This window comes from Myotis davidii, unplaced genomic scaffold, assembly GCF_000327345.1.
Source record: "Myotis davidii unplaced genomic scaffold, ASM32734v1 scaffold424, whole genome shotgun sequence".
NCBI classification, from domain to species: domain Eukaryota; kingdom Metazoa; phylum Chordata; class Mammalia; order Chiroptera; family Vespertilionidae; genus Myotis; species Myotis davidii.
Window position 1 is genome coordinate 2,489,179 of NW_006295827.1, and position 19,953 is coordinate 2,509,131.

General features: G+C 39.2%; 1 protein-coding gene across 1 annotated transcript in view; it reads right to left on the reverse strand.

Moving 5' to 3' along the window:
- The window catches only part of AUTS2 (autism susceptibility candidate 2), a 1,133,774-nt gene that overhangs the window by 795,694 nt on the left and 318,127 nt on the right, over window positions 1–19,953 (reverse strand). Inside the window, 1 exon segment of the mRNA XM_006770868.2 lies at window positions 10,281–10,493. Coding sequence (XP_006770931.2) covers window positions 10,281–10,493 — 213 coding nt within the window.

Genomic DNA, 19,953 nt, shown 5'->3' on the forward strand with positions numbered 1-19,953 from the left:
TTATTAATAATCTTATTCATACAGTATGATAATTTCATTAGCAACTGTTCAGTAGATCATTTTTCACCCATCTCCAGGGTAACAGCATTTCTGGTCTCATAGCCATGCATTAAAAATGAATGCTACCTACTGTTGACACACCTCAGGCAATTGTTAAATCATAAGTGTAGGTTTTGCTACTTAAATGAAAATTCTTCTGAGGGTTTTTATTATGTTTGATTTTAGAAAGGAAAATATTTCCTTTTGAATTTGTGGAACCCAAACCAGAAATTCAAGTATAACATTTTATTAAGCCAAAGCTTTCTTTGTAATGAAGAAAGCAGTTAATGATTTTTAATCCCCACAAATAAACAGGCAATATTTTCAGATTGCATTCACACCTGCTCCCCAATACTGCCACCAAATAACACCGAACTTTGTAACACGGAGAACTCATTAAACTTATATAGCTTAAGAGCTCAACACGACTGTGGTGCTGAAGGAAGAAATAAATACAACCTAAAAGAAAGAATAATGAAAAACTCCAGTTACCAAGTGTATGAAAGCTGTGTTATTTGAGGGAGTTGGTAAGTTTAAAAAGAGAATAATACAACACTATTATTCTCAAAACCCCTACCAAAAAGTAGCCATTTTGAAAACACTATTTTCTGTAACATAATATCTATAGCATTTGGCAGAAGCATTTCTTTTTATGCCAATAATATTTTGGAAAAGAACTCAATTAGTAAATATACAGAACAAGAACACAGTCCCAGTAGTCATAAAATTATTTCCATACAAAATGTTTCAAAAATGTTTAAATTTGTCACAAGTTCTGCAAACAACATAGTAATATTTCCTTTCCCTTTTCCAAAAAGAAAAATGAGTGCAATTCAGTTTACTTAAAAAATATTACTCATACAGCATCTGCACTGGAGTTACCTAAGGACTTGGCATAACATGCTGATCTCCACCCAGGGGCCTCTGGCTCCACAAGTCGGAAGCGATGCCCAGGAATATGCACGTTCACAAAAGCCCCAGAGTTGTTCCGAAATAGGTAGTCCAAAGACCACCCTCTGAGAAACCTTTTTCTGTATGTTCCTTATCCAGAAAATGCAGCTAATTGCTTCTCAATCTAATTATAGCTAATCTCAGCCACTCAAACCCTTCACTGACAAGCAGAACCTGTCCACCTTTGTACTACATGATTTCAAAACATATGACACAAGCCCTTACTGAGCAAACGCAGGTGCAAACAGTTTTCACAGAGAGACCTGCTACAATAGCATCACTGTAGGCGACACACGGGAGAAGTGGCAGCTTCCGCAGAGCTGTGATCAATGAATGCAGGTAAAGTGTTTCAGCAGCCTCCGGAAAGACACCAGGTGGGCCCCTGACAGGACCTGCCTGCATGTGTGAGGCACGTGGTTTCTGCTTCTGTGTGTGTGTCTGGGAGCACAAAGGGGAGGATCCACACCCCTAGGTGTGAAAAGAATCAAAGCTCCTGCAAGAACTTTGCTGTATCAGCTTGGTATGAAATCGCCGGCTCTTGCAACAATAAGCAATGCTCCAGAATTCATTGAGAAAGCTGAAATAGGTTCTTTTAGACATCATTAGGACCCAGCAGTAGCTCAAGTGCACTAAAACAGTTGGGTTCCGGTGGCAAAGCAGGTCTAATGGGACTGAGGGTTAAGTACAGCAAGGGGTGTGTCATAAAGGTCCCGTAGGCCCGAGTCTCAGGGACTCTCTAAAAGCAAATATCGGCCCTACTTAAACAAAGCATATAAATTCAGTATAATTTTGCTTCATACTATTCACTGAAATGTTCAAGGGAAAGCTAAAAAGAATGCAGTAATACTGTATTCCATCTTCATATTTAATTAAAAAGAGAGCTAACAGCACTTCCAAGAGGGAGGTCATTCCTTGTTCAGCACAAGATTTCTCCGTTCAAAGCTATTTTGAGAATGGGCAATAAAATAATTCAACATACAAACACTTACAAAAGCTACCATTTCAGAAATGCTACTGATGCTTTAGCCAACTACTCTGAAGATGTAATAGAAATGACAATCCCTGGAGGCAGCCAAAAGAGAATCAAGAACATTATCCACTGTCAAATTTCAATCAAACCCACCATCTTCCTCTTCCTTCAGAGTGCCTGGAGGCACAAATTGCCTTCAACAGAATTGTATCACAGAAAAAAAGGTTTATAGGAAGAAAAGGTACATGCAAGAACTTAAATATAAATGTCTCTAAGTTCAAGAGATCACATAATCATTTTGTCCTGCATACTAACTCTATGAACAACATAGGAAGAAGAAGGATATCCTACAAAAAACTAACAGAGAGTACTACAAGATGATAGCAGGTTTATAATAACCGTACAAGTTTTATGCATTTAAAGAGAACCACACAAAGGTGAGTTTGTGGGCAGATGGCTTGGTTTCCAGCCCAATGAGTGCACAGTTGGCTCTCTGGGCAGGATGAGATGTTCAGCTCTGTCTCTGTGAAAATACTGACTCTTCAAATGCACCTTTGGCTTTTCCTCCTTGGAAAAATAATTACAAATTGGGCATCAAGACAGCCAACAGTTCTCAAGTAACATTTACCACACACAGTTGCCTGTGCCTGCCTTAAAGCCCACCCACAATTTCATTTTCAATTAGTAGCTCCTCGAAAGGCAGTAATGAAAGCAATTGCTAAAGAGCATTCAGATGTCACTGAAAGACTGCAAACCCAAACTGTAAATAGCATATTATGAGTCGCCTGTCACCACCATCAACTCCCACGGGAATCTCGCAACACGTGGCTATCACAACCATCTGCTCAGCTCCCACCAACGCGACTGCAAACCACACAGCCAGCCACCCACTCCCACCTCCCACTCACTACCTGTCATGTACAGATTTGTGTGGAGATGGGATTGCTGTGAGCAGATTAGAATGCAGAACACACAGAGGCTTAGTTCGTGTTCTGCGATTAAAATCTGACCACATGCAGATAACATTTTATCATCAGAGGAGGGAAAATGTGAAATTAACACAAAAATGCAGTCTTTAATGAAGAAAGGGAGTTCTGTCTAACCTCATCCATCAACTATTAAAGACAGAGTGGCTAAATCTTGTTACAAGAAAAACATGTTCCTTCACCATTCAATCACTAATATTATAGGAATTTATGGCAGGTAGAGCTGGAAATCATGTCTACACTTTGCCCTTCTTACTCCTCTGCAATACATGGGATTTAAATGGTCCTTGATAGTAAAATTTTGCATACACATACATATAACAAATCCTTAATTCAGGATTAATGAACATCACTGTTTTGTGGAACAATTACTGTAGGACTCAAGATTGTTCAAGCTGAGTTACTGGACATTCTTTTCATTGCTGTCAGCCTATTTTATTTGTCGTTTTTATTTTGTGAGATGATAGTCAACGTGCTATGTCCATTTTTAGTAATATTTACTAAGTTTTAATTAAGAATTATATAAGTCACTTGGGATAAAATTTATTACCAGGCACATCACTCCAAACACATCTGTCTCTCTGAAGTCGAGTAATATTTATACTCACTCTTGCTAACATTCAGGGTCAACAACATATCCCAGACAACAAAGTAAGCTGTCAGGAGACATGTAATAAAAAATTGTAGACCTCAAAACATAAACTATCACTGCTCCCAAATGCCCAAGTTAAAACAAAAGAAAGCAAAACACCCTTCATATAATTTATTGTATTAGTCTCAGGTTTCCAAATACCTCCAATATAATGCACAACTAATTATGAACAGCAATAAGCATGAATTGGGGTTTCCTCAATAACTGAGGTTAAAACTAGCATTTTATTCTTATTTCAATTCAATCAAAATTCTAAGAGCAATTTTAAGCCAATCTTTCTTCGCCTAATCCTTCATTATATGTTTTTATTCTTATTCCTGTAGTTTCAACAAAGGGAAAAAAGTAATGTGGAACTTAAATTCATAAGAAGAAAAAATTAAGGATTTATTTAATATCTGTAATTTTCATGTGACTACCTATTTTTTGAAAAACAAGTGAAATCCCAATTAACACATTAAACTTGAAATTTTGAAGTATGAAATAAAAATGATTTAATTGCAGCTCACATTTCTTGACTCTAGCTCAAGGTACCCTCAGTCATCTAACATTATAACAGAGCAAAGTTCATATATACTTTTATTACTAAAGTTCCTAACTATATCAGTGTTTCAAGTGCTCTGATTTCCAGACACCTGTAGGCTTTAGAGTCAAGCTGGATAAATACCTGTGTGATTTCAGTCTGGATTTCCACCCAAAACTAATTAGCAGCTCTTCAGAAATGTGACTTTAACTGGGTCTGTTTAATCAAAGTTTTCCATTATGAATCCTCCTTTGCAAGTTAATTTCTACTAGTAACACATCTCACAGAGAAGTCCTCAGACAATCTGAGTCAGTCCAACTGAAATAAAGGATCAGCCTCGGGTAGTAAATGCACTCAAAGGAAAAGAGCACGGGTGAGAAACACTGCACCCTTAGGAAAAGGAAAAGTCCAGACGGTGGCTTAGTCACCTGGACTCGTCTGTACCCACACGACCAGTTACTCCAAAGAAAGTCAGGCAAAGCAGATGCCACCACCAGGCATAGCTCTAACAAAAGCTCTAATTTTAAAGGCATGGCAATGGGATCAATCCCTCTTCTTCCAGAAATCAGTATACATTTTTGGTACCCCCAGTTTACACTTTTGTATACAACTGTGTTATCTTCACTATAAACTCCACATCCTCCACCAAGTTTAATACCACCATACTAGATTTTCAGAGAGAAGAGGAAATTTCCATTCCTTACAAGCAATGCCTACTCAGTTCAATTTGCATAAAGATTTTAAAACCACATAAGGCATTCCTATATAAGCCATTTTTACCAGAAAGTTTAGAATCTACCTGGCTGGACTCCTGAAATAATCGCGAATTCCTTTATTCTCCCCTCAAATGGTATTCTTCTATGGCTAGAAGCAATTTCAATAGGTTACATCTTTATCTGGGAAATTCTGCCCTTAGATAAATGGATTTTTGTCACCTAAAATTCAGTTAGGAAGGAGGCTCCACAATTTAGTTTGATGATCCATCCTGTTGTCTGTTAATCAGAAGAGTTCATATAATCCCCAAATTCCTCCTAGTTCAGTTAAGCCTATATCCTCTGGTTCAGTTCATACTAGAGACACAAAGGACAGACTAATGTACTAAACAAAGATTTAGAAATATCCATTCATAACCAAATCTGATAATTCTCTGAACTCTCATCAACTTTTCCTCATTGCCTCTATTTTTAAAAGTGCTTTGTTCACTCAGTGTTTTAAACTAGAAAATACTAAAATTTTAAAACATCCCTTATGGTCTAGAAGTTAGATATAATGAAAGAAAACTCAAAACACTAGGAAGAATTAAATTTTCAAAAAATGCTGCTGAGAAAGCCATAATTTGGCTAAAAATCCTGGCAACACATCAATTCATTGTGTTCTAAGTTATTTCATTGTGACTTAGTCTCCTAATTAGAGAATAAAGCTCCTTACAGAGAGGACCTATACAACTTCTCTTTTGCTTTTCCCTCTCCCACGTCTAAGAAGGAACAAGAAACTAACATGTCCCTATTAGTAAGAGCTAAAACTTTTTTATATAATGGTTGAGTGCTCACATAATGAGCAAAACAGTTCGGTGTAGGACAAATATAGGCCTAGGGGGGTCAGAAAGACATGTAGTCTTTTGTGTAACAGTTAACTTGTTCCTTTATTTTTTTAAAAATATTTGTATATATTTTTATTTATTTCAGAGAGAGGCAGGGAGAGGGAGAAAGAGAGGGAAACATCAGTAGTGAGAAAGAATCATCAATTGGCTGTCTCCTGCACACCCTCTACTGAGGATGAAGCCCACCGCTCAGACATGTGCCCTGACTTCCTGGTTCAAGGGTCAATGCTCAATCACTGAACCACACTGGCCAGGCTGCTTGTTCCTTTCTTTATTTGTTTAAACCCCTTTAAAAATTAAGGAGAGTATTCAAATTTGCCATATTAAAAAAAAATGCAACCATTTTACAAGACAGTTGCCAGCTGAGCATCTTCTAAGTCAGTATGTATTTATGCTTAAAAATAGAATACAACAAATAATTTCCTTTGGCGTGATTAAGTGCTGGTTAAAAGTTTTCTTTGAACAAAATGGAAAAACAAGAGATTTTCTAATCAAGCAAAAGTAGGAAAAAGCAGTTTGATTTTAGAACTACATATCTCTCATAAAACTAATTGCACTCTCACAGTAAAAAGATTAGTTGCCTTCAGTGGATTCTCAGGGACAGGGGGAAATCCTATTATTTCCTCTCCACTAAGGAGTAACACCTTCCTACAATTATAGGAAAGCTGTGCATTTAGTTGCCTGCTCAGAAAGTACCATTTCCTAATAAAAAACAAAAGTAACCCACTCTCACCAAGTCAAAAATAAAGACTAGATTCTCAGCTCCTACTGCCCTCTTTCATCTGTAACTCTTGTCATTAGAACTCACACAGTAAGACGCATTAAACAACAATCCATTAATTTAGAAATTCTCCTTAAGGCCAACTTTCATCTCAAGGTCCCCTCCCAGCTAAGATGGTCAGGTTCAGTTACTTTATCTGATAAGAGGCAAAGATAGGGAAAAAAGTAATTGTGATGTATGCAAGCATCTATCAAGATAGAAAAGCAATAGCAAATATCCTTAGCGCAAGTTTTTGAATAGATACTATGGCCATTAAACACTCACCTGTCACCTTTTACCCATGATAACACAACAGATGGCATTTGTTTGTGCTAACACACAACTAGCCATGCCTCTTTCTCCTACTAGGAATGCATATCACTTCTCTCCTTTAAGTGTTTTCACAGAACCACTTCGTTAGACCCCAAATCTAAACTACCTTCAGACCTAGTATCGTCTTCCTTTCCGGACCTCAACAGCATTATATATCTCTCATACTTTTTAAAAATATATTTTATTGATTTCAGAGAGGAAGGGAGAAAGAGAGATATATAAACATCAATGATGAGAATCATTGATCAGCTACCTCCTATACCTCCCCGCTACTGGGGATCAAGGCTGCAACCCAGGCATGTGCCCTGACTGAGAATCAAACCATGACCTCCTGGTTCTTAGGTCAAAGGTCAACCACTGAACCAAACTGGCCAGGCCGTTAGTCACAATTTTAAAGAAACATGGAACTCAGAGGAAGGGGCCTGAGAAACCTCTCATCTTACTGATGGGCAGGAACAGACCATGAAATGTTCAGGGTTTCATAGCAGCACATGTGACTCTAGGAATATTGCAAATGAAAAGTATTAGGTCTTTATCTCAATTATCAACTGCTTCCCTTTCCATTAAAAAAAATAACACTTGATTTGGGTACTATATTTTGGCAGGAACATTGAAGATAAGAAAGACCACTTCTTTTTAAATCCCTTACAAAGGCCAAAATCTGATACACTTTTCCTTCTCCCTGATTCATAACAGGAAGTCAATATAATTACTTTTCAAATATTTTAACTAAAACAGGTTATCAAAGGATAGGTTTGATTTCTCTAGCATCAAAAAGCTGATCATTGGGACCAATAGCTACTCAAATTTGAGACATACAGTCCTAGCCTTCTTTATAATCATAAACCATTTTACCAGAGGACAATGTAGAGAGAAAAGTTTTGAGGACTGAGAATAGAAAAGTCAGGGTCTGGGAATAAGAGTGTCAAGGATTAGGAACCATGGCTTAGTGTAGACTCAGAATTAAATTGTATTTTTTTTTTTTTTTTTTTGCCTGAAAGGGTAAGAAGCTTCTGCTTACCCTGTTGGGGGAGAGGACCTGGGGGAGAGGTGGTGGTTACACTGCAACCTGTCCACTGGGAAAAATTACTTTTTCATATATCTCACACACAAGGCATGAATTGGGAGTCACAAATACCACAGGAACATCACTGTTTATGGAACATAGCCCTTCTTCTCCCACCCCACTCTATATGGGAAAAATAAATTAATAAAAATATAGACCATCATCCAAATGTGTTTGCCACCTTTCTCTGTTCTCTGAACTTGGTATTTTATTCAGTTTCTTCTTGTGCCTTCATAGGCCATTTCTATGACCAAAATCACTGCCTCTGACCAACTACTCAAGTAGAACCCCTACATTATAGGTCCCCTAAATTCAATGACCTGGAGTTCTCTTCCCCTTCATGTGTAATCCTCTTCTCAGTCAAGAAAGGCAGAACATACAGAGATAATAAGCAAGCCAAAGAAATCTGGGTATAAACCCTGGCTCAGTTCGATCCCTCACTGCTAAGTGGCCTGAAACAAGCCACTTTATCTCTTTGGGCCCCAGCTTTCCCATCTGTACAGTAATCATATTACCTACTAGCTATGAATATTGTGAGAATTACAGATTATATCACACAAACTCTCTTATCCAATGACTATAACATGGCATGCAGTAGATAAATGTTAATAATCCTATATAATAAAAGCCTAATATGCTAAGTGTCCGACCGTTTGACCTTTTGACCGCTCACTATGATGTGCACTGACCACCAGGGGGCAGACGCTCTGACTGGTAGGTTAGCTTGCTGCTGGGGTGCGGGCAATTAGGACTGGGCAAGACGGGCCAGATACGCTCTGGAGCACTCCCATGGTCCGTCCGGGGTCCCAATTGGCCCCGCGAGATGGGCCAGACATACCCTGAAGCCCTCCCGCAAACCCTCCCTGGCCCCAAATGTGCACCGGTGGGGTCTCTCAGCCTGGCCTGTGCCCTCTCACAATCGGGGACCCCTCGGGTGATGTCCGAGAGTCAGTTCTGGCCCAATCCCTGCAGACCAGGCCAAGGGACCCCACTGGTGCACGAATCTGTGCACCAGGCCTCTATTTATTAATATAACTGCAAATTGGCATTTTATACCAGGACACATATTCCTTTAGAAAAACTGCCTTGTACATCATGTTTGGAAACTCTCCCTGAGATTCTTTAGAGTCTATGTTGAAATCTATCACTTTAGATGTCTTCTCAGGAGTATATCCTTTATTACCCATCAGGTTAAACTCTAATCCCAAAATGTCCACTAGAATTTATTGAAGCCTTCGGTCCTTCCAATCTTTTAACTAAAAATTTTCATCAAAAATATATTCTTGATGCTTTATAGGAATTACTTCCAAACTGAACTTACCACTACCAAACAGGAACTTTCTAAGACTAGAAATTTGTGTGCCTCTTCCCCTAGAGATTAATTCATTAGGTCCTAGGGAGGGGCCAGGGATTTGTATTTCAAAAAGGCTTATGATATGATTCTAATGACCTGCGGGTTTTGGAATCACTGCTTTCTATGATCCCAAATCTTCCACCTCTGCAGAGAAACATGTGCAAACTAGAAATTACCTGTTTAGCTTCTAATTAGAGCACCTGCTCTGTTTCCTTCAAGTGGTAGTCAACCCCACCCAGTAGTCCCGCCAAAAACAAACAAAACACACCCAGGACACAGGTAACTCAGCAAGCACTAAAGCCTCTGGATTTGTGCAGAAAAACTGCTATAAGCAGCTTTGTTTTTCATTATTAATGTATCTCATGTGGGGATTTCCACAGGCAGAAAGGCTCTCCAAGTGCCAAGAGCTATGTTTTCTTGTGGATCATTGAAACCTAATTATTAACAGACCAGTAAGCCTCACAACCAGACTTTCATAAAGTCAGAAGATCAGAAAGACAGTCTTGAATTATGGGCTACAGAGAGCAACTAAGGATCCAAAAGGCAAATTCATTTCTTCGCTGCTGCTCTCCCACATGCCACAATACCCGAGCTTCCCAGGAAGATCTAAACCTTTGCAAGGCACTGCTTGCATGTAGATAACCATTTTTCGCACCTGAGAACCTTTAGATACACGGCGTATGTGATCGAATGGGCCTGTTCTGTTTGTCCTCACTATGAGGACCTCTCCCCTACCAGCTGGGCTACCTTGACTACCATCAAGACTTCAGTTGGTCTGCCTTCCCTGAATGCCAATCGCAGCAGCATCGAGCTTTGCTACACAGAGCACATCTGACTAAAAGGGTACCATGCTGAAGTTTCAAATCATAACAAAAAACACTGAGCTTGGTTTGGTATACTTTTCAGAAGCACGCACAAAGCTCTGCAGGGCAGCCTTCCAGCATCCCACAGGGATATCTTCTCCACCTGTTAGGAAGAAGCACTAAGGAACAGGTACCTAAGCAGGGGATTTTTCAGCCATAGAAAAGAACAAAGCCACGCTTCCTCACCTGTCTGAGTCCCTTTGGCATCTTCTTTCTCTTCCCGAGGTGCTGGCAGAGATTGCGGTCATTTTCTCGATCTGAGCTGTAGTGATGTGGGTGGCTGAGGCGGCTCTTCTTGGAATGAAAGGACAAGCCGTTGGTAAGTGCTTCTCGTTTCTTCTTTGTCAGAGGGGTCTGGCGTTTCTCCACACGTTCCTGAGGCTTAAGTGCTACATCTTTCTGTAGAAGAGAAGAGAAGGAAAGGGAAGTGGTGGTTATATAGGTATCTAGGGTCACACTCAAAATACAGATTAAATGAGTTTACTAAAAGGGAGGGTGGGAAGGACAGGAAAGTGGGATATGAGAATACTGAAAACTAAGAAACTTGGCTCTTAATTTTTCTTAGCTCCTAATGCCACCATAAATATATCCTTTCTATTCCTATTGGGCAAAAAAAAATTCAACTAAGCACAGAGTACCTGTCCATTAAATGTGATTTCACTGCTCCCGGGACAATGGCTTTCTATTTGATTCTGTGCTGGGTCCAGCACACAATATTCCCCAAGGAGGCTTAATACACTCACTTCCCAAGATGGTACATCAATTATGTTTTGAAAAAAAGAGTACTAAGTGCATGCACTATTCAAAAACAGCAGCATAAGACTGAACATACCAGGGCCAGGTGGATGTGAGCCAGCAAGAAGGAAACTGTCAATTCATACGATTAAGATGTTTCCTTAATGCATTATATTTTCACCACAAGTTCCTCTGAGCATCCGTAATTCACATCTTCATTGCAAAATGTAACAATATTATCACCAAGATCAAAAGCAACTTTTCATTTATTCCTATGTGTGGCTGGGGGTGGAGGAAAGGGTAATAGAAGGGTAATGGATGTTCTGGAATAAAAAGTAGCATCTGTAGAAACTACAGGCAAGAATTTGAGGCCACACAACCTAGTAAGTTATGTGTCTGCAGGCAGCTCAGGATATACTGAGATCCAAAAGGACCTGGGTTTGAGCCCTGACACACTATACATTATGAGACGTGGAGTAAGTCACTGCAATTATGAGCCCATATGTAAAATGGGCTCAGTGATGACTTGATTCCATACATGTGAATGTCTTTTAATCCCTGAGAAATGTTGTCACATGAAAAACTAAAATAAAAAATATTTGGCGCTGCCCTGACTGATGTCACAGTTAAAGCATTAGCCCCTGCACCAAAGAGTCACAAATTCAATTCCCAGTCAAGGGCATGTACCTGGGTTGCAGGTTCAATCCCCTGCCCAGGTTGGGGTGCATGCTGGAGACAATCAATCAATGCCTTTATCTCTCTGTCTCTGTCTCTCTCTGTTTCTCTCTCTACCCTCTCAACCCCTCCCTTCTACTCTCTCTAAAAAATCAATAGAAACACATCCTTGGGTGAGGATTCACACACACACACACACACACACACACACACACACACACACACACATACACACACAAAGGTACTGTATCATTTGTAAATAATTGGATATGAAACTCCTCACCTCCACCTAATTTCTCTGTGTCCATAATCCTAAATGCACATTTAAAAATAATATAAAACAAGAGCAAAAATTTCCTTCTCAAAATTCCCCTTTTCTCTCTGTCACTGTTAATTTTTTTATATTATTAAATTTATTGGGGTTACATTGGGCAACATAATCAGATAGGTTTCAGGTGAGGGTTTCTATGATAGCCAATATTCTTGAAGTAATTATCTACTGTACTGCTTCTACTATTATATCCCAACACTCCCCACTTGACTTACACAGACCTCCTCAATAACTTTTCCCAGATAAGCGACACAACAATTGTTTGGGACCTCGGACTTTTATGACTACTTTGCCTTGGCCTCAAAAGACCTCCCTTCCCTAGCTCTCTCTTTTCTAGTTCAAGGACTTTTTGTAATGCTGCCTCTTCAGGGAGACCTTTAAATAATACAAAAGCAATCTTATCAAGCTTTCACTCATTTAACAAATATATTTTGGGCACCTAGTACTAGTATATACCAAGTACAAGCTCATCAGTGCCCTACAGTGCTAAGAAAACAATTTTGTAGGGGGAAAATCTTCACCTCATGGAGTTTAAAATTTAGGAGACAAATACTAATCAAATCACACAAATGTGTAATTGTCAACTGAACTAACTGCTCTAAAGAAAAGGTAAAGGGTACTAAAGTTGGGGGAAATAGTCCAGTCCAGAGGAGGGGGTTGTGGCTGAAAACATGAGTGCCATTTGATCGAGATTTGAAAGTCTGAGCAGAGAGAAAAGTTTATACAAAGGCCCAGAGGCAGCTGGTGCACAAATCCTTGAAAGGACAAGGGCAGGGAGTAAGTATTGTTTATCTCAGTAACCCCAGAGCTTCACATACGGAGTCAGGCAAAGAATAGGTGGTACATATATTTATAAGTGCTAAATAGCTAAATAAATAAATAAATAAATAAGATAACTAGTCAAAATATCCAAACCTACAAACCACAACAATCTATACATATAAAAGCCTAAGCGACCATTATGACCAATTGACCAAATGGGTCGACTAGTCACTATGATGCACACTGACTACTAGGGGGCTGACGATCAATGCAGAAGCTGCTCCCTGGTGGTCAGTGTGCTCCCACTGCCAACCTCCCGCGGTCTCTCCCCCGGCTGGCCGGCCCCTATCAGCCCTGATTGGGGCTGGGCAAGATGGCCCCGATTGACAACCAGGATGAGGGACCCCACCCATGCACGAATTCATGCACCAGGCCTCTAGTGATTTAATAATATCCCAGGCTGCCTCTAACACAGAGTACAGCAACCTAGAAAAGTTGATTAAAGCAGAACATCAAGAAACCTAGCAGGCACTGATGGCACACAAGAAGGATCACAGAAAATAGCAAGAAGCCCCAGAAAAAAATAAAAGCCTTGTCCTTGGAACAAAAAGATATCAACGATAACAGTCTCATAAGGCAAATGAGCACCTCTGGTCTAACATCACTGCCGATGATTTACCCTCTGCCACTGAAGAGGCAGGCCTCCTGATGCAGTGAGGATGTGGTGAGGGGTGTTCAGGGGAGGAGTTGAGATCAAAGCAAGTGCTCACAGCCATTGACTCCACAGTCTCAGAACCTTGTACACTGTGACTAACTCCTGTTAAATGTTCAATAAAAGACTGCTATATTTATTCCTTTGCCCAGTGTCCACTACCAGCCAGCTATGTCAGACATCCGTTCAGCTCCAACTATTCAGTGCTTAGTCTCACATGTAATCATGATAGTCAGCTATCATGAAAAGACACTCAGGTATAGTGACAATGCTAGCAGAAGCAGCCAGGTGTGTTCCATCATGGACTGCTTCTATATAATATGATTAAATTGTACCACTTCTAAGAATAATATATAAACTCCACACAGGGTAAAACACACACACACACACACACACCCCTCCTTTCTTTGTGATAAAACCCACCTATTGCCCTGCATCACATGCATATGGAGTATCAGATTAATAAACAAATGATATTTAATAATGTATCAACTGGGCTTTTAAAAAAATTATGTCTCTCTCTTTAGAGACCAAATCTTTCATACCAAAGGTGCTCCAAAGTATATTGAAAATTATGTGCAATTCCATACAAATGTGAATTAATATTTATGAGAGTATGTATAATTTTTTCCAAATTCATTTTATTCTCATGTAGCTTATTAATCAAGGCATTCTCACTGTACTGCAGAACAGCTACACAGAACAAATAGACCCCATGCTGTGACATTAGCTTGTAAGAGACCTGCTGAAGTCTTAGCAGCAGCAGTACAATCATCTTAGCTCCAATTAACATTGAGATTTTCAACTCTGGAGGGTTTGGGGAGGGAAGGGGAAGAGAGACCAGAACAAAGTGTGTGTAGAGGCTTAACAGCTAAAGAAGAAATGAACAGTGTTTTAAAGGTTTTTATTAGATAAGAAGTTTATATTTTCAAAGACTAGAGATGATCTTTATTCTTTCAAAGGAATAGTTATTATTTATAAATTACTATATAGGCCCTTTAGTATAATTCCTGAATAAAACAGGCCATTATTTCTTTTTTCCCTCTATAAACATTTACTGACTGCTTATTATGCATATATTAAAATAATCGTTTAATTTTCATTGACTGTCTTGGGGCAAAAAAATGACAAAAACTTTTTTTTTAAATATATTTTATTGATTTTTTACAGAGAGGAAGGGAGAGAGATAGAGAGTTAGAAACATCGATCAGCTGCCTCCTGCACACCCCCCACTGGGGATGTGCCCACAACCACGGTACATGCCCTTGACCGGAATCGAACCTGGGACCCCCCAGTCCGCAGGCCGACGCTCTATCCACTGAGCCAAACCGGTTTCGGCGACAAAAACTTTTCACTATAAACAATGAGAATAAAAGACAAATAGATTTATTATAAAGGCAACCAGCCTTTAATAGTCTAAAGAGCTGTGCACCTGATTACATACACGTGTATACGTAAACATATAAACAATTTTCAATCTTTTTCTTCTTGTGGCACATATAAACTAATTACTAAAATCCCGCAGCACAGCAAAACATATGAAATAAAAAATAGGTATAATTTTGATTCATTCACACCAGATGGCTACTGTTGTTTTGGCTGTTGTCATTTTTATGTGGCAATCTAAGGGAAAAGAGGTCAGTGCCCCTGACTAAATAGGCAGATATCACATGTTTTACGGCACACTGGTTGAAAATTGCTGGTACACACACACACACACACACACACACACATCCACAAACCCACCACCAACAAACTATTAGCAACTAATTTAAGAATTTCCTTAAAGAAACGTAGGCAGTCTATAAAATAATGCTACATACAATATGTGGAGTAAACCTGTCTAGTTTGTAAAATAATCTTGTAGAATCAATAAAAGATTTTTAAAGGCCTAATGATTTATTAGTCTACCATGACCTAGGCTAGTGATTCTCAATGAAAATTAATATCCTTCAGAATTACCTTCATTGCTCTTTGAAAATAAGAGGACTATACCCCATACTCATCAAGGAAAGCATTTATCAAACAAGCACTGGGAGGGAATGTAAAGGAGGGCAGAGGGATAAGAGAGAGATTAGGAAAAATGCTTTAAGGCATTCACTTGACAATCACAGTAGAAGCAAGCAAGCAAGAAAGCCAGAGAGCCAGTAACAGAAGGCTGGCAGTGAGGTCAAAAGATTTAGACGGGGTAAATATATAAGCCATGCACAACAGATGGGAATAAGTTTCTTGAAGAGTGGATATTAAGTGATATTTCGGTCACTGGTGATGGTGGGCAGGGTCATAGCAGTGCATATGCTGAGAGTCTCAGAGACCAACAGACCAAAGTAAGTGATCTTGCTCTTGACTTCCCTTATCCCAAATTCCAATCATCTGCTGGTTTCCTCTGCCACTCCTGAACTTTAAAATGAGATGGTTCAGTGCTGTGCAAACACAATTTGCCAATGAAACACTATGTGGGCTTGCAGGGCTCCATTTGCTGATTACAGATGAAGCCAGAGACAAGAGAAAACGAGGGTATGATTTGTCTGCCTTGTATGAAATGGGTTTTAGAAGAAAAGTCTCCATCTAACTTTCCAACCTAACTAATCTAAGGGCAGCCCCTCAGTTACAGAGCATCTGTGGTATGTATGCCTGCATGTGCCCATGTGTACTCATACTGTGAAAGAGGGGTGCAATTTATATAGAACCACTTCTATTAGTTATCTGATCTTAGGAACTTGTATAGAAAATAACAAAGAAGACAAAGTGGGGGGAGTGCTGTGCCTATCACCATCAAAAGGCTCTACTGGTTGTGTGTGTGCTGTCATTTCAGTCTATCAAATCTTTTGTTGATTTATTGCATTACATTTGTACTGCTTTGAATGCTTCTACAACCACTGATTCCGTACTTCTCCCAAATGCAAAGGAAGTGAAAGGGTTTATAATGATCATACGAAGTGAAAAACTCACAAAGAAACAAACAAACAAAGAAACAGCTCTTTTTAAAACTTAAAAATTGCATAGATATATTCACATTGGTCCCCCACTTCAGGCTTTTGAACATACGGACTTATTGACAGGCTTTCAGGACCTAAAGTTTTCAGTAAGTAGAGGAGACTACATTACAAACGAAATAACGAGTATGGCATTCAAAAGTAAACACATTTTTAAAAAGTAAACATCAACTTAGCAACTATGTGCCAGATACTTTGTCACCTGTTAGAAATATTCTAAGAAAGCACCACTGAACTTGGACTGCTTAATGACGGTAACAAGCAAATCAGTGAGATATTTTAATACTAAAGTGGGTTAGGTGAGGAGTAAACAAGGTGTTCTCTACTGCTACCTTCCACTGCATTAAAATCGCAACCCTGTATTGACATAAAGATAGAAAAATCAACCAATCCAACAAAACAGAAAGTCTAGAAATAGACCACACACACACACACACACACACACACACACACACACAACTGTTTTTCAGCAAAAATGCAAAAGCAATTCCGGGGAGAAATGATAATCTTTTTAACAAATGTTGATGAAACAAGTAGATATCCACATGTAAAAACTTGATTTTATCTATATCTCAATCTAATTAAAAAATTAACTCAAATATATCAAAAATCTAAATGTAAAACCTAAAACTATGAAACTTGTAGATGAGAATATGGGAGAAAACTTTTGTAACCTTGTGTTGATGTCTTAGATATTGTACCAAAAGCACAATCCATAAAAGAGCAAATTGATAAATTACACTTTATCAAAAATTAAAATTTCTACTCTTCAAAATACACTGTTAAGAAAATGAAGAGATACACCATTTAACTGAAAAATCTTGTAAAGTGTCTATCTAAAAAAACTGTATCCAGAATATATTTTTTTAAATTATCGAGAGTAGATAAAAGAAAGCAAACTGATTTTTAAATGGGCAAAATTTTTATCTGAATAGACATTTAACTGAAAGAGACATACAGATGGCGAATAAACACACGAAAAGGTGTTTAACATCAGTAGTCCTTAGGAAAATGCAAATCAAAACCACAATGAGATATCACTACATACAGATTAGTATAGCTAAAGTGAAAAAGAATGACCATACCAAGTGTGGGCAAGGATGTGTAGGAATGTTCATATACTACAGGTAGGAATGTAAAAGTACAGCCACCTTGAAAAACAGTTTGGCCATTGTTTTAAAAGTTCTAAGTTCAGCTTATATGCATATATGCATAGCCCACAGACAACAGTGCAAGGGAGATCTGAAGAGGGCAAGGGTGAAGGGGGACAATGTAGGGGAAAGGAGGACATCAGTAATATTTTCAACCAGAAAGATAAATAAATAAAAATATTCAAAGTTTGCCTACCATATGACCCAACCATTCTCCTGCTTTAAAACAATGGCCAAACTGTTTTTCAAGGTGGCTGTACTTTTACATTCCTACCTGTAGTATATGAACGTTCCTACACATCCTTGCCCACACTTGGTATGGTCATTCTTTTTCACTTTAGCTATACTAATCTGTAAGTAGTGATATCTCATTGTGGTTTTGATTTGCATGTAGTTCTGCAAAGAAATAAAAGCACATGTCCACATAAAGATGAATATTCATGTCAGCTTTACTTATTACTAGAGGCCTGGTGCATGAATTTGTGCACAGGTGGGGTCCCTCGGCCTGGCTGGCGATCGGGGCCGATGGTGAAGGGGTGGCAGGGGGGTGTTGGCTGGCTGGCTGAGGAGAGGGACCACAGGAGGTTGGCCTGCTGGCTGAGGGAGGGACTGCGGAAGGTTGGTTGGCCAGGGGGAGGGACAGAAGGAGGTTGGCTCTGGAAGTGCATTGACCACCAGAGGGCAGCCCCTGTGCTGAGCATTTGCCCATTGGTGATCAGAGCGCATCATAGCAACCAGTCGACCGGTCGACTGGTCGTTCGGTCACTTAGGCTTTTATATACATAGATAGCCTAAAACAGGGAACAACTCAAATGCACATCAACAGATGAATAAACAGTCATATAACTCAATTCAGTATTACTCGGCAATATAGACTATAACATAAATAAATCTCAAAATAATTATGCTGAGTAAAAGAAATCAGACTAACAAAATATTACATTCTGTATGATTCTATTTATATAAACCTCTAGGAAATGGAAAATAATCAACAGTAACAGCAGATTAGTGGTTCCTTGGTAGAGACAGGAAGAGATTACAGAGGGATATGAGAAACCTTTTGGGGTGAAGTACATATTCATTGTCTTGACTGCAGCAATGGTTTCATGGGTGTATACACATGTCAAAACATCAAATCTTATACTTTTAATTCATATGGTTTACTACTATATCAATTATGCATCAACAGAGCTATTTTTTAAAATGGCAACCCTTGCTATAATGCAAAACTGCATGTTACTATTACCAATAACAAAAGAGACTCGCTTTTCAGATTCCTGAAACAAAAGGATGACCACACTCTGGCCTTAGCCCATAATGTGGCCATGCAGTTTCCCCTGGAGAAAACTCGGCTATGAACATTAATCTTTCGGTCAGACTGAGGAGTGGTGCATGTCGTCTTCACAGCATTTTCAGCGACGAGCTCATATCGGTGCCTATTTTCCTCACTTCTGGCAGTCAGTGCTCAGTTATACAGAAGCTAACCTTTCATAAAGTTTTCCTATCATTCTTTCAAGTACTCTGGTTACTGTTTGATCACAACCTCTTCCATGAACACTTTAATCAAAAAGCAAAGGGACAAAACAAGTAATTTTTTACTGCCCTCAACTTAAAAAATTGAAGCGCATTAATGAAATATACTTAATACCTGATCCATAGGACATAAAGGAATCCAACGGGGAGAAGACAACAGATTAAAGAGAGATATTGAAATCAAGTACAGATATATTATGTATCTAGAAACTTCTGTCAAAGGTACAGTGTGACTGTCAGAAAGGAGGAGCAAAAACACAAAAGGAACACGAAACCGGATGCTGAGAAGCCCTCCTAAATTCTGCTATGGGATGAGATCACAAGTGTCAGTTTAAGTGAAATTTCTGCACACTCTGTGAATTGAAAACGACCCAGCAGTCTCCCATTCCCATAGATAATGGAGAGTTGGCTGCTGTTAGACTTTAACACGCTCAAAGTGGCTGAGTCCCTGGCAACCAGATGCTATTGCTTAAAACAGTTTAGGCTCTTAGCCCTGAAGGATTCCTAAAATTGGATTACAGTCCCTCCAGATAATCTGAGAAATACAGCATGACGAAAAGGAAACCTGAAAAAGAAATTAACTGCATAACAGCAACATTCCAAGAGCTGAGCAAAGCATGACTGAGGCAGAAAATCTCATCAGCAAGGGCTCAAGGGCAGCAACATACACAAAGGTGAGTGGAAAAAGTGAAAGATACCCACACAACAGAGGAGAGCACAATGGAAGCCAGAAGAGAAAGTGAGCACCAACAAACTCTCAGACCTTTCAGAGGGCAGGCAGGGACGTGGGTTGCTACCTAAAGAGAGGCAAGCAGAGCGCACACATTTCTATTGTTTTCTCGTCCATACAAATCGAATACACTAAGGTCACACGTGCATTTGAGGATGCATAATTCTAATAATAGCCCCTTTTACTTAGTCATTATTAATTTTTCACTAGGCATTCCATGCAAAAGATGGGGAA